Raw genomic sequence first — 24,045 nt, forward strand, 5'->3', positions numbered from 1 at the left:
GTAAGACATGATCGAAAATTCGCAAGACCTCATCGAAAATTCGTAAGACCTGATAGAAAATTCGTAAGACCTCATCGAAAATTCGTAAGTCCTGATCGAAAATTCGTAAGACCTCAGGGTCTTTAGGGTTTATTTGTGTTTTTTGGAGTCTATTGGACATTTAACACAATAAAAAGGCGGTGCTGGTTGGCTATGGGGATGGTGGAGGCCAATAACTGAAAATAAGCTTTATATTTCACACCATTCAATCCAAAAAACGGTTTGGAAATGGTCAGTATTTGGTCAGTATTTTTGAATTTTTGGTCAGTAAAATCAGTATTTTCGATCATGGAACTTGTTTCGGTCCCTGGCTTTTTGAAAACTCTGTTTCTGAGGCGAAAATCGTGTGGTTATTTATTGTAGAAGGTTTGAGACCACTTTTATATTATAGTTTTCCGCTTAAAAGCAAAAATTAAGAATTTGCGTGTTGTTCCATTTTGCATAAATGTGGACAAATACGATATAGGTACCTAGTTAAGTTAGTCATTTAGTCGTGAACATCATTATGTCGGGTGGAACCTAAATAACGTAAACATCGGAGGTAGCATGGGTGTGCTTTTACCAATTTCTAGAAATACATAATATCACGCCTGTTTTACTCGAGGGCGTAGGTGTCTTGAAATAAATGCGATAAGGGGCTAGCCTATAGCCATATACCGGACAAACGAACTCCAGAATACCATTGTCCCGTAACTTTACAAATGCAAAGTTTTGTATGTTAGTTTGCTTGTTACTCAAACAGGCTAAAACTACTAAACGAATTTTGATAACATTTTGTAAGTAGTTAATCTTGATTGACGCGAGATACAAACTAACCAAAGCCAAACTACATCTAGCAAGTTTTATTTAGACCTTATACCTTCTCGAGCCGCACAGATACTTACCAAAAGATGAACCGGAACCAAAAAACTAAAGGTCCAATAGGTAATTTTGAAAATAAAAATGTAGCACTTGTCTTCACGTCGTCGTGATTATCATTTTTCTAACTATCTCTTATTACTTACAAAAGAAGATTGAAATAAAACTACAGAAATTAAATTATCACTATAATATCCTAGAATTAAGTGGGTCCACCATTTTCCCAGCCATGAGTGCTACGTGTATGTTGGCGTCCATCACGAAGTAGAGAAACGGATAAGTTGCAGAAAACACGACTGGATCTCGACTCGTCACATACCCTGCAAGAAAATTTGGTGAAAATTAATTTGAAGCTAGTTCGTATGTACTTGATGATAAGAACTAAAAGAAAAGAAAATGCTACAAAAAGTATCATCAATTTCTTCTTTAGTATCTATATGTATACAATCTAGATAATCGCTAATAAGCTTCGATCTGAAGAACTTAACGACGCGGGCACCAAACTCTAGAACTTGAGTCTGTATTAATTATCTGAAGTAAATAATATTAGCGCATACATTTTTTTATTTACTTTTTATCCATACCTTTCCCGAGGTGTACGGTATACGAGTATGTGCCTATATCTATACTTACTAATATTATAAAGCTAAAGAGTTTGTTTGTTTGTTTGAACGACCTAATCTCAGGAACTACTGGTCCGATTTGAAAAATTCTTTCAGTGTTAGATAGTCCATTTATCGAGGAAGGTTATAGGCTATATATCATCACGCTACTACCAATAGGAGCAGAGTACGGGTGAAAAATGTTACAAAAACGGGGACAATTTTGACCCATTCTCTCTTATGTGACGCAAGCGAAGTTGCGCGGGTCAGCTAGTACTAAATAAAGGCTAGTTTCAATTTCAAAGCTTATGAATAAGTGTTACATAAATTATTTGCTAGATTAAGTGATAGCAAATGTTTGGAAACTGCTGCCGAAATTCCACCTGATGAGCTTTATGCCGATATTTGTTGAGTAGGGGTAAAACGGGCCTAATGTATCAACAGATCAACACGAAACAATATAATAATATGGTCGTAATCGTAATAGAAGTACGGAACCTAAATCGAATAATAGTAGAAGAATAAGAACCAGGTAAGTAGTTGGTAGGTAGGTAGATATAATGTTAATATTTTTCCGTTGGCTGAATATAATAACGGACTTTTTTGTAACCGTTGTAAGTGTATTAAGTTATTTTGTTTTATTCATATTTCATAACAAATGTCCTTGTATAGCAAATACACGTTATGGACTCTTATCATAATAATCGGAACAGAATAAGCCAACTGTAGCAACAGGAAATAATCATCTAGCAATTTTTTCAGTTAAACTCATTTATGTAATTGAAATGCCGGGACTATCTGCAAATCATCATTTTCATCTCGCGATTAAGTATTGAGGTCGTGTGATGTTGCATCGAGCGGGTGATTTCCCTAATTGCCGATGGTGTTGGAGAGCACTGAGAGCACGGTGGTGGGGGCGGGGGCGGCGCGCGGCGCATCAATGGACGCAAATGCGCGTGTCGCCGCGTTACGCCACCGGCTGCACGAGACAATGGATGCGGCGGGCTCGCTCTCGCTACTTGACACCTGAGTTTTGCACTCTTTTGGTAACAATTATCTCAGCCCCTGCGCCGGAAAACGAGGACACGAAATCTACCTTCGCGCTTAGTTAACATAAGAATGTTTTTATAGCGCGCAGATTATTACGCTACCAGTTATTATACCAAGAATTTGCAATCAGATATGTCGCGATTCACATATTTAGATGATGTAGGTTACCCATTGTACTAATATAAATGACATTCATAAACGGAATTACCTGCTTACACAGGATTTCTGTACACCTACCTACAGGTACCTAATAAGTATAGGCTCTATGGTTGGTAATTTAATTAATTGTGGAAAATCAATTTTGTCAATTTTCGGAGCGCATCAATGTCACTCAAGGATTTTCCGGCAGCGGATGCGTATCGCGAAGCGTCGGTCCGTGACGGCGACGAGTGACCCCAGTCTTGCGGGTGACCACGCACGGCCACTGTATACACCCATGTGGCATGTATCTAATTAAATGGATCAAGCCGGAACGGCGCGGCGGTGTTAGGGCCCCAGCTTTGTAACCTCCTTTAAAGTTTCAATGTCCTATAGTGTCGATGTACATAAGTAAGTTGTACCTATTGTGAGCTTTGTACTTTTTATTATACCTAGGTAGGTACTCTTCTGGAACCGCTTTAGCTTTTTATGAGTAGTGTGCAGGAATATTTATTAAAATAAGTAATTGACGTGCTATTTCAGTCAGGGCAATAATTAAAATCTCATATTGCGATGTGTTATCAACAGTTTGCGCAGTAACTTATGTAAATAAGTTAAGTGATAGGTACTTTATTAATTACTTATTATACTTACTGTGTTTCTTCTGATCATCAGGTCGGTACTTGCGAATAGCGACGGATACGGCTTGTTCAATGCTACGTACATACACCCCTGCTTGTTTTGTCATTAGAGTAAAATCTCTTTGTCGCGGTTCGAACACGTCGCGGATGCCCAGCTGTAATGAATAACAATTTAAGATATACATCTCAACCTTTGTAAATCTTTTGTCTACAAGAACCTTCGGTTGACCTTTTAAAGGCTAAAAGTTACAATGTCTTGAAATTTAAATTAATCAAAATATTATATTTAGCAAGTAATAGTATACTTATTTGTCTTAATTGACCCGCGGGACATACATGCCATCGAGCCTTATTTATATGTAAAATTGTAAAACTTATTGTCATTTAAATGAACTATAAAAACACTGCTCTTTATTGTGACGAAACTAGGCCAAAATCGCGTAAATGCTATTTTAAATATAGGTAAGTAGAGTATTTATCTACTTAGGTACTTAATTACATAGGTAGCCTGAGACGATTAAAACGCTGTTGTACTTTTCGTAGATGATAGCAAGCTATTGACGAGAAGCTTAATGGTCGCTGGTTAAATGCCGTCAAAATTAAAGATTCAATACCATGGCTAATTCACTTCGCCGACTAATGTAATTAAATAAATACTTCATAAATAAGCAATCTAAAAAACGTTACCATCTTCAACCTTAACATTAGGCATTACCTTCTGCAAGTCTGTAGTTAAGGTAACGTGACCTTTTACTATGAAACTAGGCACGATCCCCTTTACTCTGCGTGGACGCAACACCGAGTAGATGTCAGACAAATCAGATTCTCTCGCCATTCTCGATAGCAGTCGTCCTAATTCTGGTGACCCTCCACGCGCTGGTAATACGACTAGTAAATAGTAACGATCGCTGTCCAACGGCAATCGTAAAGCTGAAGCCTCTAAATGAGGCAGGTAGGCATGCTCCAACACTGTGTCATAGTGCATGTATGTCACCTGTTGAAAACAAATTGGTTCATCATCAATTTGCTTGTAATGAACAGTATAAAGCGGCGGCGGCTGTGGTGAATTTATAATACAAATTGCGCTGTGGTTACGCTAACCACTATAACGAGTGAGAATTTATTATGTTTCGAGGGCGAGCGGTTCACGAGCCTACGGTTTTAATCATACATGACTGAGGTATAATATAATATTTTTATGTTACCGTATGACTCAGTAAAGGCTGCGTTGGTTCTTCTTAATATTTTTATTGTAGGTACCTATAGTTGTTTTTTGGATGTTATAAAAAATGACACCAACCTGCACACTTTTCAATCCATTGGCCAAAAACATTGTATCGTCATAATTCGGCTTAGCCACGTCAGAACCTATATCAAAAGACCTGTAATATAAGTAGTCGTCAACATACGGGGGGTTGGTGAATATGAAATCGACAATAGATTTTTTCTTTCGTTCCAATGTCTCTAAAGTTGAGTCGTTGACTGTTGTGGAAATGGTATTCGATGCAGTGCTTATGCTCATATCGTCCATTGTTATGGTGGACATTTGGTCGGTCTGTTGTGTTGTTGTCGTACTGTCTGAGGTTTCATCCGTTACACTAGAGGTGACTGTCGAACTGTCCGCAGTAGTCGGTGGCGTTGTAGAGGGACTGGCATCAGCAAGGGTCGACTGCGCCATACTTGATGTGGCATCCTGACTTGTAGTCATTTGTGGTGTACTCGTATCAACAGAAGACGTATCTACTTCATTATTGGTAGACGGTTCATTTGTTAAAGTACTTGTCATTTGTGAATTTGTTGCTGTAGGCATTGATGTACTTGGAGCTGCCGACGTAGTTGTGGTTTCAGGTGTTGTAGTGGTAGTGAGTTGTGTAGTGGTCGTGGTAGCCTGCGTTGTGGTTACCGCAGTCGGTGACGCTGTTGTAGTTTCAGTCGGTGCCGTTGTGACTTGGGTTGTTGATGGAGTTGCCTGAGTTGTAGTCTCAGAAACACTTATGCTGGCAGTCGTCTCCATTTCAGTAACTGTGGTACTGGCGGACGTACTTTCCACATTTGAAGCGGAAGACAGACTGGCAGCTGTTGACGTAGCTTCTCTTATGTCTATAGTGCTTATCGTCTCAGCGTTAGGGTTTATTGTGGTTGTAGTCTCTTCTCTATTTGGCGAAGTTGTGGCATCCTGGAGAGCTGGTTTGTTCTCTGCTGTCATAGACGTGGTAGAACTGTCTCCGGAACTAGCGGGGCTCATTGTTGACGTAGCTGCGCTCGTTTCGTTCGACGTATTGTTCGTTTCGGGCGAAAGTGTTGGCAACTGATCGTTTTCTAAATCAAACCCATAAAACCGTAGAATCTTTTTGTATTGATCATTAAATGTTACGTTTTCATTGTTTAACGCCAAACCCGCTAGAAATCCTTCCTCCGGAACGAAATAAGTCTGCAATCAATTAAAAGTTAACCTTTTCATATATCTACTTAGGGGGAAAGGTAGGTAGTTAACTTTATAACAGATAAGTATTGGTGTGTTAGCACCCATAATTACCTTATTTATATATATCAAATATTAGAGATATCTTCTCTTATATATCAAATGCTTATATTCCAAGATAAGGAATTATAATTTCTAACATTGGATTAGGATTAGGAAAATAATGTCTAACATCGATTGAAACTGTTGTTCACAAACTTTTTAAAACGGGAAAATATTCACTTGTAATGCGACTTTTGTAGCTGACTGTCAGTTTTGTAGAAATCGCGAGATTGGTCGCAGTAAGCACACAGAAACATAGACCAGGTACCTAAGCTATTAAATACAATTTCAGTATTGTTTAGTTTGCGATTAGGTTTAAAGACGTATTGTTGTGGCCTCTTTGCAATAGAATGGGGGACTAGGTACCTGTAATCTCATATAATGTGCCTACAATACATCACAAGTTTTACTTCCATACAGAATCAAGTAAAACTTATTTAAGTGTGTGTACATAACTACATAATAATATTCACTTACATTAGTTGAGAGAGACTACAATTCTAAATAAGTACCTACCTAAGTATAATAGAGTATGTTTAATTAACAAAATTAACCCATTACTGTCCCACAGCTGGGCAAGGGTCTCCCCTCGGAATGAGGGATGGGTTTGGTCTTGAGTCCCACACGCTGCAGCGCTGGTCAATGCGGACATAACGGGATTTTACATTTCCTTAAGAACTATGTTAGAGGACTCTATGGGGTGTAAAGTTTTATTACGATGATTTCCTTAAATGTGAGTTTTACTACGTTATTACGTAGACCAGACAGCATCTAACAGTATATTTCTGTCAAAACTTTATACCACAAGCGTAAAGTAACCCGATGTCAGGGACATTGCGAATTGTCCCGGTTTAAAAATTTTGGTATAAATAATGTAGTGCCCACTTCAAAAGCTTTTTGTGGTCTATAAACGATTTCTCATAAAAAAACAATCGATATCTAATTAACTACCAAAAAAATATCTTTCATTTTTCCCAATAAGCTAATTTACAAAAACATTTACCCTTTCTCAATTTCTTTATGAAAAAGAGTTTACGTGTTTTAATATTACTTGATGTGATAAGCTTATTATAGTTAAGCTGATGGCGGATACCTAAAGTCTGAGGACATTGAAACCGTCCTCCATTTACCTATATCTACACAACATGATACTGAAGATATTTAGGTTCTAAGCCATAGAACCACTTAGTAAATAAAATATATATTGAAAAACTGAATTAGAGAAATGAATATAAGAAGTTAGAGAAACTTACTTTTAACGTGCGATGAATATCTCTAAATCCTATCCTCATAACATTCCTGTTCCAGGGCAGTTGCATCCCTCGCTGGATCTGGTATGAGGACTCTCCGTCCACACCCTCGTACAGTGCTACCATGATTCCCATCAGTCCATACGGCGAAAAGGCTATGTTGTTATCATTTAAAAAGTTATGTTCTGCCAGCACTTTTAAACCAAACATGTTAGTAACATCCACCATATGAGCGAGAGGAGTTCGTCCAGTGTCCCATATTTTTATTTCTATGGGAACACCGTATTCTGAAGAAGAGGTGATCGCGATACACGCGCAAAGGTAAACGAAGCGCGAGAATACGTTCGCCGAATAAAAATCTAGCACGCGTCTGATTCCACGCATGGTGTTCGCGGTAGTGAGCGCGCCTCACTGACCGCGGGTCCGCCGAGTCGGTTTAACTAATCTTCGGGGCTAATTAGCATTAAGACTCCCAACATTTCGGTGAATGCCCTCTGCGAATATATGTGAAATGTTGTTTAATGTGTTGCATTGTTCTTCGTAGTAGGTACTCAGTAATGAGATTCTTGACCGTTCACCTTCTTTATTTGGAATTCAGGTACCTCCTGTGCGACGCACCCGGTGCTTTCTTACTTTTGTACTGCATATCGCTTTGTGCATTTAAAAATCAGAGGCGAGATAATGTTTAAAATCTGGGAGAGAGCCTTTGTGATGAGAGCGTCCCACCCAAAGAGGCTAGGGCTAGGTAGGTACTACTGCATACTTTTGGACAATATTGCATCTCAGATTTTGGTTACAGTCATGTAGTTTACATACAATGGCAACCCATCTTGGCGTGCATCTGGTCTAGGTACCTACTACCTACTCATAACTATTTAGGTGCCATTCGTAAAAAAAATTACTCTATCGAGTAATCAAATCTATTAAAAGTCCCCGCTCGACCGAGTAATACCGTGTGTGCTGGAACAATAAACGATACCAACCACTCTATCCGACATTTAAGTACAGTTAAGCAGGTAGGTAGAAAGGCAATAAATAATATATGTAAGTACATAAAACATAATGATTATCTACTAACATTCATCCAAAAACTCATTAAATCTAACTAGGTAGAATCGATTTCCACTTTCAGTACATTGAACAAGATCAGCTAACAACTTTTAGTTGGACCAGTTCACCTACATTCTGTACGATGCCTTACTTGTTCTAAATGCATAATTTAATTTTTGGCTAATGAGATGTAGTTCATTACAGTTCATACTTACGGTTTTTTTGCTATTCGCTTAACCTACCATGTGTGTTTACTGTACGGGTATTCAATAAAGTTCTTGCTGTGACAAATCCAGCATATTCTTTTGAAAGGCAATAGGGACACAGCTAAGATGGTTTGAACCTAACAACCAGATTATTATCATCATATTATCATATTCTATAAAAGTTAACAAAATTGAAATAAGTAATCAGGAACTTAGTTAACATTTAAGTTCATACTGAGTACCAACCTGCAACCTGAGCCGAGGCAAAGAGGAGTAGCGTGTCCCCGTTGTATCTGGATGGTTAAAGGGGAGGATAAACTTTTTAATTCACGGCTTATTTTAATTGGGTGGTTGTTTACTTGGGTCCCCTGGGAATGAATTCGTTTAGAATATCAGAACTTTAGCCTTTTAATTCGTAAGCCTGGTATTTTTATTTTTCAAAAATCAATCACCGTATAGAGAATGTCGATTTAAGCCATAGACATTATTTTGACAGATACTTGGATTGGTTAGCTCAAGTAAGTATTAGCCTAATAAATTCGGTAGTACGTTATTTTTGACAACTTTAACAAGCTGTCTCACTTATTGTTCGGATTTTTGCATATACCTTCTCTTTCTGAGTAACAATAATGTTTTTTTAATTTGTTGCTTTATACAAATGGTTCGCGTTGCAAATGCATTGCGTGTAGTTGGTGTGTAAAAATTCGTTTTAGAATAAAATCACGGCTTTTAAGCTATTTTTAATACTAAATTATTCATTCAACGCAATTGTTATCAAAGAACTGAAGGGAATTTATCCAGATTCTATGAAAAAACTACTCTGACGGTCTTCTCATTCCTCATCAATTCAGTTACCTGCAAAGGTCAGTACCTGGTTTATATATTTGGTATGAAATGCGTAATGTTATCAAACATCATATAATTACTCATGTTTATTAAGCCGTGCTTAACTGTAACGTTAAATTAATTAATAAAGTTATTGACTTCTGTCATCATTTTAGCCGCAAATGTCAATCTATTGGAACTTAGTTTGTTGTTTTCTGATCGTTGTTGTCGTTCTAACGGTACATTATTGTCTTGTTCTTCAGAACTGTCGAAAAAAAAGATTCTATGATCGTACACAATTATGATCTCTTATCTATTCTGATACTAATGTATACTGCCTCCAGATGTGGCTAATGACTAATAAGTTTCTAGTTGCGTATAGTTTGTGCATACAAAATTACTATCGTTATATATTAATAATATAATAGTTATTACAAGTACATACAAGTAAGTTGGTAAGTGAATATTTAATAACTGTGTTAAATTAGTTGCTCATTTAAACCAATCTAATACTAGTATTATAAAGCTGAAGAGCTTGTTTGAACGCGCTAATCTCAGAAACTACTGGTCCGCTTTGAAAAATTCTTTCAGTGTTAGATAGCCAATTTATCGCGGAAGGCTATAGGCTATATATCATCACGCTACAACCAATAGGAGCAGAGAACCAGTAAAAAAATTACAAAAACGGGGAAAATTTTGACCCATTTTCTCTTATGTGACGCAAGCGAAGTTGCACGGGTCAGCTAGTAGTAGATAATGTCTCTAAAGTAAGGGTTTTCCTGTCTTGGTGGTAGTTGACATTAAGATACATTTAAATTTCAAAATAAACATATATTTGTTTGCTGAAACAAGAACGGAACATAGTGACAGAGAAGCTTCTTGCTGAATCAAAAACCGAGACCAGTTGGGTTCAATAACCTATTGTAAGTAAACAGCCAAATTGATTGGCTGAGATTACTTTTACTATTTATAAGAAAACAACAAAATCAAGGCAACAAAACTGTTGTAGTAATTTTATCTTGTGGAGAATAATATGTTATTGAAACTGACTACATGTATACTAATAGTTATTAAAAACAGACGAGAGAAGAGGCTTTGAATTTACGAAAGGTGAAAGTTCGTAAATTATTTTCTTGATTTATAAAATATATCTATTCTAATATTATATAGTTGAATCAAGAAATATAATGAATTATTCCTTTACTTTAATATTGTTTAAAAACATTATGCAGTGAGTATAGTTTTGTGTGTAGGTAAATTAAATAATACATAGGTTAATTTTGTCCAAATTTTTATTTAATTTCATTGCATTGTTTTCATAAAAAGAGTAATATAATGTTGGAGAAATATGAAAAATACTGTGTATAATATATAATATAGTTTTTCAAGATTGCCAACATGACTTTAGTTTTTGCATTTATAATTAATCCTGAAATGATATATGGTATGTTCAGAAGCACTGATTAAACTGTTCATCCAATAGTCAATTCTCTGTATAAAACAAATAATTCATGAAGCTCAACAGATAGATATATCACAGTATATGCGAAAAAAAAAACATTCTATTTTAAATTTGCACATTTATTTGATGCAACTCAAATTATTATTTTGTGATTAGGAACAACTTCATCACACGTAAGTATGAGGCAATGGATGGTGTAAGTATTTGTTTATTTATAAATCTAAATATCTTAGTATCATTCAAATTGCTGTTCGGTTATTATTATTTAAAATGATTTGCATTACAGTTGTGTGTGAATCAAGAAATTAAGGAAGATTGAAGATAGTTAGTTAACTGTTGCGACAATGGTGTATGATTGTTTGGTCATAGACTAGCAAGTGTAGTGCATCAAGATGGACCTACCGGACTGCCCCCCGGGGGCAGAAGGATATCAAGACTCTGTTACTGAAGTTCCAAGAAAATATGATGATACCACTTGCACCAAGGTAAATATAACATTTTATTTTTAAACACAAAATATTTTTAAGTCAAATAATCAGAAATAAAATTAGTTTTATTGTAAATTGTTTATTGTCCTTCATGATAAAGAAAGTACAGTGTTGATTATCACTAGATCCTCAGCTAGCATGATGAATTATAAACAGTGATCAACTTATACCCTTGCTTCCTTCTATTCCTAGGTTAACAATTATTTTTTAAAAAGAGAATCTTAGTGAAGGTGTAAAAAATATTTAAGTTGTTGAAGGGTGACAAAAGAAGACAGTAGGTTTTAAAAAGGTAAAAAAAAAGTTTCTAAAATACGGATTGGCAATAGTCTCGAAGAATAACAACATAATACAATAACACAATTCTAAAAATATGGAGGTTTAGTTTATAACTCAGGTATTTGTTAGCACCTATTATGGCAACATTCACACACTACTTAACTGCAATCATTTAAGCAATATCTCAAAACAAAGCATTTTGACACATATGTGCAGTTTCAACATACTAGAACTAGAAAAACATAAAAAATAACTACATATTTAGAAAATACGTAAGTCTATTTTCATTTAAAAAATGTTATTTTGGTACCCATACACCCGTATGGGTGTTAACAATAGTTCAACTCTTCAAAGTTATTAAATTGGGTTTCAACAGAACTCATGTTTATGGTTATAAATAATATGTTAAAACAAATCAACAAATATCCTTCTAACGATTTTAAAGTCTCGCGGCTTATACACAGGTCTTAAGCGTGATTGGAAATTAAAGGTTACAATATCCTATTTGTTTATCCCATGTTTCGATCGAGTTACACAGATAGTGGTCAATGGTTGACTGATATTCTACCATTAAGTTGCTAGGTATAAAGATAAATTAATGAGGTCCAGGAGAAAATGGAAGCAACAAACATTATACAAACATATAATACAACAATCAAATAAAAAGCTTGCCAGTTTTCATAATTTTGCATGCACCAGTATTATTCTTTTTAATGAACCAAGATGTGAAGTAAAGTTACACATATTACCATATCATGCTGAATTCATAGTTTGTGAAAGTCAAGGCGTCTGAAAAGTTCTCAACACAAGAAGCACATTAGATGATTCATATATTAATATCTGTATCATAGAACTGAGAGCAATGTATGCTTATATTTTAAAGGCATCATACATTTCATAAGCTATTCTTATAATTAAGGACTCGCACTCAATAGTATAAGTTGGGAATTTTTCAAGATAAACGTAAAATTTTACTTTATGATATGAATGAAATAAAATGCGGTTATTGCTGTTTATTAGCTTATACGAAATATCGAGTCGCGAATCTACTATGCTTGGTACAGTGCTTATAGAAAATGTTAGGTAGGGTCATTAACTGCGAGACTCATTAAATCATTTTAAAATGTTTTTGGAGCGCGTGTGTACGCGGGATATTTACCCCGTCTTTTTTTTCGGTTTTCGGACTTAGTAACATACATTTTTAAAATAGGCAGATTCAAAACTGAGCGGATTTGTATAGCATTTAATTTGATGTTACTTAACAACATTCAGTTGGTGTCTCTGATCACTAGTACTGCAGGAAAGTACAATATGTTTTGGGTATTTCTTATATTATGACGCGTATCGTGATGTCGTTAAACAGCAGTTGTTTGTACGTAAGAATTATTACGTGAAAACATATTGCGTTACGATTTCTGAAAACCTGTCGCGAAACACGGTAAGTATGACAGACTGAGACATAATTTGCACATAACTACGGTAAATAAAATAATAAAAATTCTGTTCCAAACTGTTTTATTTGTTTTTAATTAACCCATAATTAAATTAAACGTTAGGATTACGGGTTATTGCGGAGGCTGCGGCATTTTTATTTTCACGGGTTTCTGCGTTATGTCGGTTCTTGTGACCGATATTCTTTTCAAAATATTGGTGTTGTTTGTAATGCTAAATTAAATATTTGTCAGGCTGAACAAGAGTTCCAAGAGCACTTGAACAGTTTGAAGATCAAGCTTGAAGATGGCACGACTCGCAACATGGTGGAGCGCAGCGGGCGCGACGTGGCGGGCAAGTGGATCTACTTGTGCTACCCCTGCGCGGCCGTCTGCAGCGGCGAGTCCATACTGCAGGTACTAACCCAACCTATTGGAAATATCATACGAGCATTAAAAAAAGTTGACTCCGTTATGCAAGTCAAAAATAATTGTGAATGTTTTTCAGACTCATATATCGGGGAAGAAGCACAAGGCGAAGTTGGCGTTAACCAACAGATGGCCATGCAGTATATTCGATGATCATCCGTACCATCAGGCCAGCGCTAAAACTGCTGGTAATTATCATGTAAATTTTTCACCCCGGTTATAAGCAACTTTATTTTAACAAAAGTTGAATAAATGTTTAAAAAAACGGCTAACAACATAAGAGACTCCTGGTCTCTTATGTTGCTAGCCATTTTTTTGCATTTTTATTCCGTTTTATCGTATCTTATATTCTTATAGCTTACGATTTTAACATTCTTTCAACAGAGAAGCCACAAAATGTAAGAGAAGCACAGGAAGACTTCCACAATCGGGACGCAATCAGTCTAGAGCAGGAGTTTTCCAAGTACAGAAACATTCCTTGTCAAATTGAGGAATCGCTGAAGGAAATCAAGTGAGTTTATTTTGCTTTATAGATTTGAATTTATAAGATACGATGAGAATGATGAAGACTCGATATTATTTTGTACATTCAAAACTATGAGGTAACATTATACAGAGTTATTTTTTAAATTGTTTATTTAATTTCATTGTGCCTACTCAAATAACGTAATTGAGTGTTGTAGGCGTGCTTATGTTGTACCTTGTGATTGCCAGGACTCCGATAATCGGGCTGGAGTATCTAATCGAACACCCGCCGGTGCTGGGGTACTCGCCCAGCTACATCTGCACGCTGTGCATGAAGCAAGGCCAGCCGCGCACCATCGTCAATCATATTACTTGCGAGCGCCACCGAAACCTATATCTCGTTAGTATCTGTATATTTATAGTACGTTGTTATTGTCAGGGCTCCGTTGATAGGGCTGGAGTATCTAATCGAGCACCCGCCGGAGGAGGCGCACTACGAGCCCAAGTACATCTGCTCGCTGTGCACCAAGCAGGGTCACCCGCGCACCATCCTCAACCACATGACTTGTTACGGCCACCGATACCAGTATATTGTTAGTATTATCTGTTTCACACAATACTTTGTGATTCTTTTTGCAAATACCCGACGCTAAATTAAAGTGGACTCAGAAAAGAAAAGGTATCTAAGAAAAGGTACTTAATCATAAATCAAGTGATTTTTTGATTAATAACGGTGTATGTTGTTAATATGTATGGATGTGAGTGAGGCAAAGGAACTTTGTAAGGATCATACCAAGAAGCGTACTCGGCCTACCCATATGGGGATATGTATGTATATATATTATAACGTTGTATGTCTGTCCCCAGCTGCGCCACTTCCCGAAGGCGTGCAGCATGCTGGCGCCGTACCGCTCGCAGACGTGCTACCGCGAGGGCGTGGGCATCGTGGTCAGCCGCCTGGCGCAGCGCATCGAGGACAAGTGCGGCCGGCAGAAGCCCGTCAACATCGAGAAAGAGGAATATGAGAAAGACAAGTTAGTATATTTACTTTAGTATTTACGAATTAACTTATGAAATGCGTGCGCAATGACCTCCGCGTGAAGATTTCTCTGTGTAAAAAGTATTTTACATGAGATTTTTTTTTACAAGGGTTTAACGTGTGTTATCCATATGTAAAAAAATATATGGATTAACACACGTTAATCCGGGGTATAAACTATCAGATATCATCGAAATCGACGCAGTAGTTTATGCGAGAAAAAGTAGTCAACATGTATTCATACAGTGTTTTAGAATAGTGCGTAGTACTCGTAACCGGCTGTCCTGTATTATTATAGCAAGATCTATGTTTGTGAGTGAGGCAAGGAATGTTTGTAAGAAACGTTCCAAGTGGCGTTCTTTAATCTCTGCCTACCTCTATGGAAAAAAGGCGTGATTATATATGTTACTGTAAAAGCCCGAACGGTGGTAAATCCTAAGATTTTCCGGTATAACCTAAGATTTACCAACTCGCAATGGTAAAAGTCCGAACAAATCTTTTATTCCGAACTTTTACCTATATTCACTTGATGATATCGAGATGTCGCCGGAGCCCCGCTTCGCGGGGCTAATCCTTCTGGGTGGTTAAAAAAAAATAACCACGAAGGCTAAGGTGGGAGCTTCGCTTCGCTCGCTCCCACCTTAGCCTTCTAACCTAACCTACCCATGTCGCTATGCCCAAAACTCCTTCTTTATAACAATGTCACAGTATATAATTATACCGTGAAATAGTTATAAACATAGTTATGAAGGAGGATTTTTTTATATATCGTAACATAGTTTTTAAACTCGGGCTTGTTCGGACTTTTACCATTGAGAGTTGGTAAATCTTAGGTTTTACCGGAAAATCTTAGGATTTACCACAGTTCGGGCTTTTACAGTAACATATATAACAGATAACTGTATTGGTGTATTTTGTACTAGGGAGCGAATTCATCGTTGGATCTTCAAAGGGCGTCACTACGACGAGAATGAAGGCGGCACTTTGGAAGAGATCGTCGACATCGACCTTATTACCTCGCTCTCTCAAAATGGTGAGTACCATTTAATCATATTTTATAAGAGACTAGCTTTTGTCTGCAACTTCGCGTGGTTCAGTGACTTAGAACAAAATTTCCATACAAACATTTATTATTTTTTCTCACCCTTTCTACCCCTATTTTCTTTATTACTGGTCCAGTATTTTACAAGTCAAAGCGTGACAAACAGATACTTTTGTATTTATAATATTAAATAGTAGGGAAGTAGGGACACAAAAACCTCTAAAATCGTTTCTTGAACATGTAAAATATATTCGCTTAAAAGTGGCCGTTATTTTGGTGTATTTTTTATTAGGAATTCAGGCAATAGCTTTCTTTTAACAGTTATGTTTAAAACTGTATCTCGTCATCAAAGCGTGATCAGACTGCAAGTAACCGTATGTGCAATGGGAATAATCTTATGCAAATGGTATTAAATTTGTTTTTTTTGTATTGCAGATTCGTCGTCTAAGGACAGGAGGTCAAACAGGTTAGTATTTTGTATACCTAAGGCTGCCTGCATACCAGATGAAGAAATATTACAGGAAACTAATATGAGAATGAGCGAAGATTTTGTTCAATCCGTTAACGTTTCTCTGGTAATCCGGTCCGCAGCCTCGCTCTTTAGACGCTTGCGGAATAAGTAGTCTGCTATTAATTTAAACTAGTTTTATAACATTTTTAAAAGTATTTTTGTGTGACTAATTTCTGTTAAAATTCATTTTAATTGAATGTTTAACAGTAGTTCGGAGAGGAGGGATCCATCGCCGCCGGTGGTCGCCGCGCCGGCTAAACCACACTTCAATCACTTTTCGGTAAGTTCATTGCTAATTACTGCTTAATAACTCGCGTAAAAGGTATCTGTACTATTTCCGCAATAGAGGTCATTTTTGAAAAATAATTAGCATGTATTTTGTCCTGAGTTTGCAGTGAAAGTTAAGAAATAAACGTATTTATAATGGTTAATATTGTCGTGTTGTTTTTGGTGTGATGTTTAAACCTATGTGTAATGTCCCAGCGGCCGGCGGGTCGGCAGGAGCGCCGCACGGGCTCCGTGGAGTCACTGTCGGACATCAGCGATGAGGGCGACACTGACATGCGCCGGGACTCGGCCAGGAATGATCGCAACTCTAGGTAACAAACAATTTAACCCATTAACGTGTTATTTGTAAATTGTGATACTAGACAGTTAGACATTTATTTGTAATATTTGCAGACCGGATGATAGACGTCGCGCCATGTCACCGGTGCGAAGTCGATACATCATCAGAAATAACATTGTAGGCCAGAGGAAATCACAAGAGAAGGTAATATTCTTTACTTAATGTTACTTTGTACACGTTACCTACACACATCTTATAAGATTCCTGACGACTAATAATAAATCATATACTACCTTTACTTATGATGACATTATGTCGTACAACAAGTAAAAACAATAAACTAATAAATTGTGACTCTTCATAGAATTTCTATAAAACAATAACTTTGTGTTGGTAAGACGCGGCCGCCGAACTACGAATACAAGTTGAAGCTGGCGGCCGAGAAGCGCGCGGCGGCGGAGGAGTTCGCGAAGAAAACCCTTGCGTACCACGAGAAGAACCCCGAGAAACATCCACTGTACCCTGAGGAGTGGAAGAAGTTCTGGAACAAACGATACAAGGAAATACAAGCAGGTACAAAAAACTAGAAAAAAGAAGTATTTGTTACTTTTACTGTATATTGAGCGTTTAAACATAAACGTACAGTGCATCTCTAATGAATCAAGGGACGACTAATGAGCGTATACGTACGAATTATGACGTATTCTTTTTCTATGGACAGAGGGTAAAGACCCATCAAAGCACGACTTCAAGCCGGAGTGGATAGTGTTCTGGACGGCGCGGATGAAGGTGCTGCACGACGAGGAGCTGCGCGTGACCGTGAACGAGCTGTACCGCAAGATGTGCCTGTCGCCGCCCGACATGAGCCGCTCGTCGGCCGAGCCCCCGCGCCGCGCGCTGGACGCCCGCCGCCCGCCCGACACCGGCCGACGGTTGGACGACGTCGGAAGGCGCGATGACCGACGTCGGTCGCCGTTTGATCGTCGCCGGCGCTCGCCTGATTCACGGCGCCGTTCCCCGGATCCCCGGCGTCGGTCCCCGGACCTTCGACGTCGATCGCCGGACCTACGACGTCGGTCACCAGATATGCACCGTCGGTCTCCAGATCCGCGTCGACGGTCGCCGGACTACCGACATAGATCGCCGTTGCACAGGCGCTCTCCTGATTTTAAACGTGACCGCAGGTCAGTTCCTTCTACTTTCTTATTTTCTCTGGTTATAAAACTACTAATTGTAAAATAATGTTAAGGAATATTCTTTGATCTGGTAATGCGATATACAAATCGTACATATGCTCGTAGTTTTGTATTATATGTCATAATTTTTCCTTACGGCGAGGAGGGTCTTTACTGACTTAACTGATTGTAGGTCACCCATGATGCGTCGCTCGCCCATCAGACGTCGCTCCATAGATCGTCACCGGTCACCGCTGGCGCACCGCCCTCTGGCACGCTCACGCAGTCCCATTAGGTAACATTCACCTTTAATAAACAATATTAATATCTTTATTTCATAAGATTTTTACATGTGTTTGTCGTTATTTTGTATACCTTGACGCACAATGTTCCCTGTGTTAGACTGAGTCCGATGCGCGGTCGCGGGGCGCTGGAGGGCCGCAGCGGCAGTCCGCTGTCGCAGCGCGGCATGCAGGCGCGCAACCGCAGTCCCGAGCACGAGCTCGCGCCCTCCATGCAGACCGTGCTCATCTCTGACGACGAGCTCAAACCGTAACTACACGCATTCATAACTAATCTCATTAAACAATTATTTCTCTCTATCCCTCTCATTACAGATTTATGATGATGTTTACCTCTCAGGTACTAAATTTAATATGGAGTTTGTTTGTGTGTGTGTAGAGATGATGGAGGTCTGTCGCCGTGGAACTCTGACAACGAGATCGGCTCGGTGGGGTCGAGCGCGTCGCGACGCCGCGGCCTGGGGGGCGGCGCGGGAGGGGGGGCGCCCGACGACGTCGTGGCCACCCTGCGCCTACTCGTGGCGCTCGAGGACTACCTCGGCAGTCTGGGGCCCAAGCTCGTCGACCTGCTCGCCGAGGCGCTCAAGATGGAGAAGGTCACGACCCTTACATGAATATTTTATTAATCCGGAACAAAAGAATGAATTAAGAAGCGGGCAGTCGAATATGTCGCTTGAACGAATCGGTCGGTTAACAGGAGAAGGCGAACTCTTCGGAAGAGCTTCTCGTGCGTGAGAGTGCGGTGGTGCTGATCGAGACCGCCAAGGAGAAGCTGAAGGGCGCGGCGCAGGCGGGGCTCGTGACCGGCAGCGCCGCCACCGCCGCCCGCGCCGCCGTCGTCCGCGCCGCCGCCACGCTGCACGAGGCCGACAAACGAGCGAGGAAAAAGGTATGTACCTACTTCACTCGTCCTATCCGAGAACGAGTATGAGATCACGGTCGACACCGTCTAACCGGCGCGTTCCCCCAGCAACAGGCGGAGGCCACCAAGTCGTCGCTGGCGGTGGCGGGCGTGGGCGCCGTGGACCGCGCGCAGATCGCGCAGCAGATGGCGGCGGCGCTCGTGGCGCAGGGCAAGACCGACGTGTCCTCCGACGAGCTGGCGCAGCTCGTGGACGCCGTCGTGGGCATGGCCGAGGCCAAGCAGCGCCAGGCGCGCCGCGCGGAGCCCGCCCGCCCCGCGCCGCCCGCCGCGCCCCGTGCCGCCGGGGCCGCGGGCACCACCTCCGCGCTGCAGATGCTGCAGTCCGCCTACGACGAAAACGATAAAAGGTAACTATCCGTATTCATTGTAAACTGTTATATTTTTTACAGTAGTGTCGCGACGATGGTTTGACTTGTTGACATACCGATTAGACTCGTGAAACTGTAACGATCCTCGATTTCTCATCTGTATTAATTCCTCTAACAGAATAGAGAAGGACGACGCTCCCGACGCGATGGACGGCCTGTCCGATTCGGACTTGGAGACGTTGCTCAAGAACTTCAACGAGCTGTCGGCGGAGGAGCAGCACAGCCTCATCGCGTACCTGAAGAAGCTGGAGGCGCGGGAGCCGGCGCGGGTGGAGCGCCTGCGCAAGTACGTGAGCGACGCGGCGCACGGGCCCGCGCCCGCCCCGGGGCCCGCGCCCGCCGCGGGACCGGCGCCCGACCCCGCACCCGCACCCAAGGTTGACTCCGCACAGCTCGTGCTCGAGAGTGATGACGACGACTACACGGTGGAAGAGGTACGTTCTGTCACTGTGACCTATATTTGCTGACCACTCATATCAAACACTTGAAAGTTCTAAAATATTTAAAATTTGTAATGCGGAATTATTAAATAATTAAAACTTCATAAATCACTTTGTCATCAGGTCTTCAAATCGGCGACACAAAAAGTGAAAGAAGACCAAATACGACAAGAAATGGAAATCGTAAAGAAGTCTTTGGAAGAGAGCAAACCTTCGACGCCGACTGCGCCGGTGCCCGAGAAGACACCCGAGCCGGCTGCGAGCGTGAGTTCAATCGCGGACCTCTCCCGACACTTGTCCTCGGCCAGTGACCTGTTCGCGTTGGTACAAGCCACTATCAAATCGACCACGACACCTACACCGGCGCCCATAGTCCAGCCCCCAGAAGTGGTGGTCAGTAATACACAACCTAGATCTTTTGGAGATCTCCCTGAAGTTCCACTCGTTCTTCAAGAGTCACTTGTTCCTCCTGCTCCGTTACCTTCGCCGTCGCCCCTGCTAAGAATGCCACAGGATTTAGGGGATAATAGAAAATTACAGACACCGCCAAGTGAGCACTACCAGCATGGTGGTCCACCGCCGACTGACCAATACGAGCAGGATAATCAGCGGCCAAATGAAGATTACAATCAAAGCAATCCACCGCCGAATGAACAGTTCGGTCAAAATGACCGATTTGTTCCCGGGAATCAGCCGCCAAATGATAGGTTCGCTCAAGGAAATTTACCAATAAACAATAGGTTTGGTCAAGTTCCTACCCCAAATGACCGCTTTGGTCAGGGAAATCCCCAGAATGATCGTTTTGGTCAAGGAAACCCACCCATGAACGAACGTTTCGGTCAAATAAACCAGCCGCCAATTGATCGTTTTCCTCAACAACCAAATGATCGTTTTGGTCCAGGAAACCAACAGCCAAATGATCGTTTCCCTCCAGGCAACCAGCCCCAAATTGAACGTTTTGCTCAAGGAAATCAACCGCAAATGGAACGTTTTGGACCAGGAAACCAGCCACAAATGGAACGCTTTGGACCAGGAAATCAACCACCTAATGATCGATTCGGTCAACCAAACCAACCTCCAAATGATCGCTTTATTCAAGGAAACCAACCGATAATTGATCGTTTCGTACAAGGAAGTCAACCTTTCATCGACCGTTTCGGTCAAAATATTCAACCGAACGAAGTCTACAACCAAATTAATCAATGGATTAGGCCTAATACCATTATGCTTGAAAACCGAGCGCCATTGAGAGGACCGAATAACCCGGTGCAGTTGCTTGCCAGTGGTCCGTACAATCCGGGGCTTCGACAAAATTTCATGAATAGAAATAATTTTGATAACCGACCACAGATGATGAACCAGCAACAATTTGGTAACTACGACAATCAAAATAATTTCAGAGGTCGAGGAGGGAGGGGACACTTCGGAGGAGGACCCATGAGAGGTCGCGGCCGAGGTTACTATTAACCTGTTATTACGTTATAATAACTTTTTATAATATTTTCCAGTATGTTTACATGTAATTTTACGTATTATTTTTAGCATATAGACGTTTTAAGAACCACAAATGTATCTCTGATATACAATGAATATCTCAATAAAGAAGATTTTATGTATAAGAAAAAAATATTTGTTTTATTACAGTTTTTCGGTTTAATCCATATCCTTTGCTAAAGCAAAACTGCTGAACCGATTAAGATATTTGACAGGATAAAAGGCTCAACGCTGTGTGCTCAGATATTTTGTTAGAAATTAAACGTTTACTGCAATAACGTGATGTCAATAAATAAATTACATCGCAAGTTGCCTACTATATCCAACCCAATTAAATTCGAATCCAAGACTAAGTACTGCCATCCCGATTACGATTACGCCGCGTTGGGAGGAAGAATGAAGTATGCAAATACTATTGGTAATAAGCTGGGTGTAATTTATAATAACTTTATAATAAATATTTTGAAAAGAATGTAGTTGATTACTAAACAGGTAGGTGCTATATACTGAAATATACGTAAGACAACTGCCCTATTCTATGTCCTTTAGTATATTGCTTAACGCTGCCAGTTTTGTTTTTTCTAAAGATATTGCGGAACATGTTATTCAAATGTCATTTGCCCTACACATATTGCAAAATAAACTTTAATCTATTTTGATACAGTCGTCTCCACGTTATCAGGACCGTATGTTTTGCTTGTAATGCACAATGTAGTGCAGGAAAGCGGACCGTACGGACAATATGACCCAGTATTAGCAAGAGAGTTGCACGAGATAGACGTGCCGATTGATCGCATACATTTTATCTTATAAATGGATATTTTAGAGGAGTTGCCGGTAGAACAATGGCCGATTCTACAAGCTAAGTTAAAGAAGCTATGGCCTTTAAACCTGCCGGGATATTATACGCTCCATGTTAATTTGAAGTATCCCGCAATACGAGACGCTTTCAAGTTCAAGGTGTATTGTCCATACGGAAACATGGACAATGGATTTGTTGGCTTCAACACTAAGGTATGTTTGTGTATATTTGTATTTCATTGTTATTGTTTTTTGTAACAGTTATTTATTTATTCATCATATTTTTATCTCAAGCTATTTGAGATTGACACAATAGAGACACCTTTATCTTTTCAATCTTCGTCTTAATGTTTATTTGCTCTTTTTTATTATCTAATTACACCATACACTGACTTTTCAATTATTGTGGAGTTAGAATTCTAAGTAACGGCGATTGTATGTCTCATTTATTATTCATCATCATCAGAGTTATTGTAACCTTAACTTTTTGAAAGGTTTCCTATTGTTTTTTTTATTGATAGTATTGGGTATATATACAATTAACAAGGTATGGAATTTATTTTTTTCCCTGTATCTACTGTTGCTGACGAAGTTTCTTTATTACAAATTGTCACCACGATTTTTATCTCCAGACATTTAAATAAGTAGGATTTAATTTCACAGGGCCCTCACCCAGATATTATTATATTTTCAATGACCGAGGACACAAGTAAAATAGAAGAAGCCATTTTAAAGACCAAATTAATAGATTGGGACAATGGATTAGTATTCTTCGATGTCGTAACGTCTCTAACTTTACGAACCCTGCAGCGAGTAAACACTGTAATGAAGTTTGGTAAATTTCATCCAGGAATGGCTAAAATGTTTCATTTAGATGGAAACACTAAGCCGTTTACGATATCAAGGTAATAAAGTGAAGATTTATAATCCACAAACATACAGATATGTTTTTTCTGTTATCAAAGACAGACTGGGTGTAATCTTTTAGCACTTACATTACACCCGTCTACACATATATATATCTAAGCTGCTGCTTGTTGTGACCCATGGTATGGTTGATCCGGTTTCACACAATCTTACCACATTATTATATAAATATTTGTTCTGGAATTGTTGCTTCTAGTACGTACCTAATTGATTAGTATTTTGAAGTGAGTGCTAATTTTATGTAACTTTTTCAGTTTGCCAGACAAGACTTACCTCACCTCAGTGAAACTCGAGGACATACACCAAGTAGATGATACTTGGCCTTATAAGTATTCCCATTCGCACGAGTATTTGACGACTCTCGCCTCTAATGGCTTGTCATACGGCCTGTATTCGTCCGAAACCAATGGACTCTTAGCTTGGGTGTTTATCAACGAGTACAATTTCCTTTGTCACTTGTATTGTGGGGAGAAGCATAGAATGCGAGGATACGGCAAGTTTGTTATGCAATGTGCAGTTAACGATCTATTGAAGGATGGACACGATGTATACGCATATGTCGTGCCCGAAAATGTGAAACCCTTAGCTCTGTTCTCTCAGTTTGGTTTCAAAATAGCTGATGAAGCTGCATTCATTTACATCGTGAAAAATTCCAATAAAAATAATAAGTATTTCGTGTTTTAATTTCCTTTGGCCTTTGACGACTTACTCTCGGTGGTC

At 39.6% G+C, this 24,045-nt stretch overlaps 3 protein-coding genes across 7 annotated transcripts; 2 read left to right on the forward strand and 1 right to left on the reverse strand.

Annotated features, from left to right (window-relative positions):
* Positions 1-1,078: 1,078 nt before the first annotated feature.
* On the reverse strand, positions 1,079-7,508 carry LOC142980153 (uncharacterized). Its single transcript, XM_076125484.1, has 5 exons — positions 7,106-7,508; positions 4,629-5,759; positions 4,044-4,322; positions 3,342-3,483; positions 1,079-1,217 (listed from the first exon to the last, which is right to left on the reverse strand). Exons 1-5 carry the CDS (start codon positions 7,484-7,486, stop codon positions 1,084-1,086), a joined length of 2,067 nt encoding a protein of 688 aa, XP_075981599.1. The 5' UTR covers positions 7,487-7,508; the 3' UTR covers positions 1,079-1,083.
* A 1,498-nt stretch (positions 7,509-9,006) lies between these two features.
* Positions 9,007-21,730, forward strand: LOC142980159 (uncharacterized protein CG7065-like). Of its 5 annotated transcripts, none has more exons than XM_076125500.1 (21): positions 9,007-9,221; positions 10,932-11,130; positions 13,095-13,256; positions 13,348-13,456; positions 13,653-13,779; positions 13,983-14,133; positions 14,601-14,767; positions 15,696-15,805; positions 16,250-16,280; positions 16,533-16,605; positions 16,809-16,924; positions 17,007-17,097; positions 17,292-17,466; positions 17,615-18,077; positions 18,262-18,363; positions 18,471-18,620; positions 18,750-18,966; positions 19,068-19,259; positions 19,341-19,642; positions 19,782-20,097; positions 20,227-21,730. In XM_076125500.1, the coding sequence occupies exons 2-21, from the start codon at positions 11,038-11,040 to the stop codon at positions 21,568-21,570; spliced, it is 4,491 nt and encodes a 1,496-aa protein (XP_075981615.1). In that variant the 5' UTR covers positions 9,007-9,221; positions 10,932-11,037; the 3' UTR covers positions 21,571-21,730. The 5 variants fall into 5 exon arrangements, with proteins under 5 accessions (XP_075981615.1, XP_075981608.1, XP_075981630.1 ...); XM_076125493.1 differs by lacking the exon at positions 13,983-14,133 and adding an exon at positions 14,173-14,326; XM_076125515.1 differs by lacking the exon at positions 13,983-14,133 and adding an exon at positions 14,173-14,326 and having other exon boundaries at positions 19,347-19,642.
* Positions 21,731-22,307: 577 nt separating this feature from the next.
* LOC142986237 (uncharacterized) lies at positions 22,308-24,009 on the forward strand. The gene is made up of 3 exons (XM_076134606.1): positions 22,308-22,611; positions 23,062-23,303; positions 23,580-24,009. Exons 1-3 carry the CDS (start codon positions 22,411-22,413, stop codon positions 24,007-24,009), a joined length of 873 nt encoding a protein of 290 aa, XP_075990721.1. The 5' UTR covers positions 22,308-22,410.
* Positions 24,010-24,045: the final 36 nt, after the last annotated feature.

The sequence above is a fragment of the Anticarsia gemmatalis genome, chromosome 2, assembly GCF_050436995.1.
Source record: "Anticarsia gemmatalis isolate Benzon Research Colony breed Stoneville strain chromosome 2, ilAntGemm2 primary, whole genome shotgun sequence".
Classification (NCBI taxonomy): domain Eukaryota; kingdom Metazoa; phylum Arthropoda; class Insecta; order Lepidoptera; family Erebidae; genus Anticarsia; species Anticarsia gemmatalis.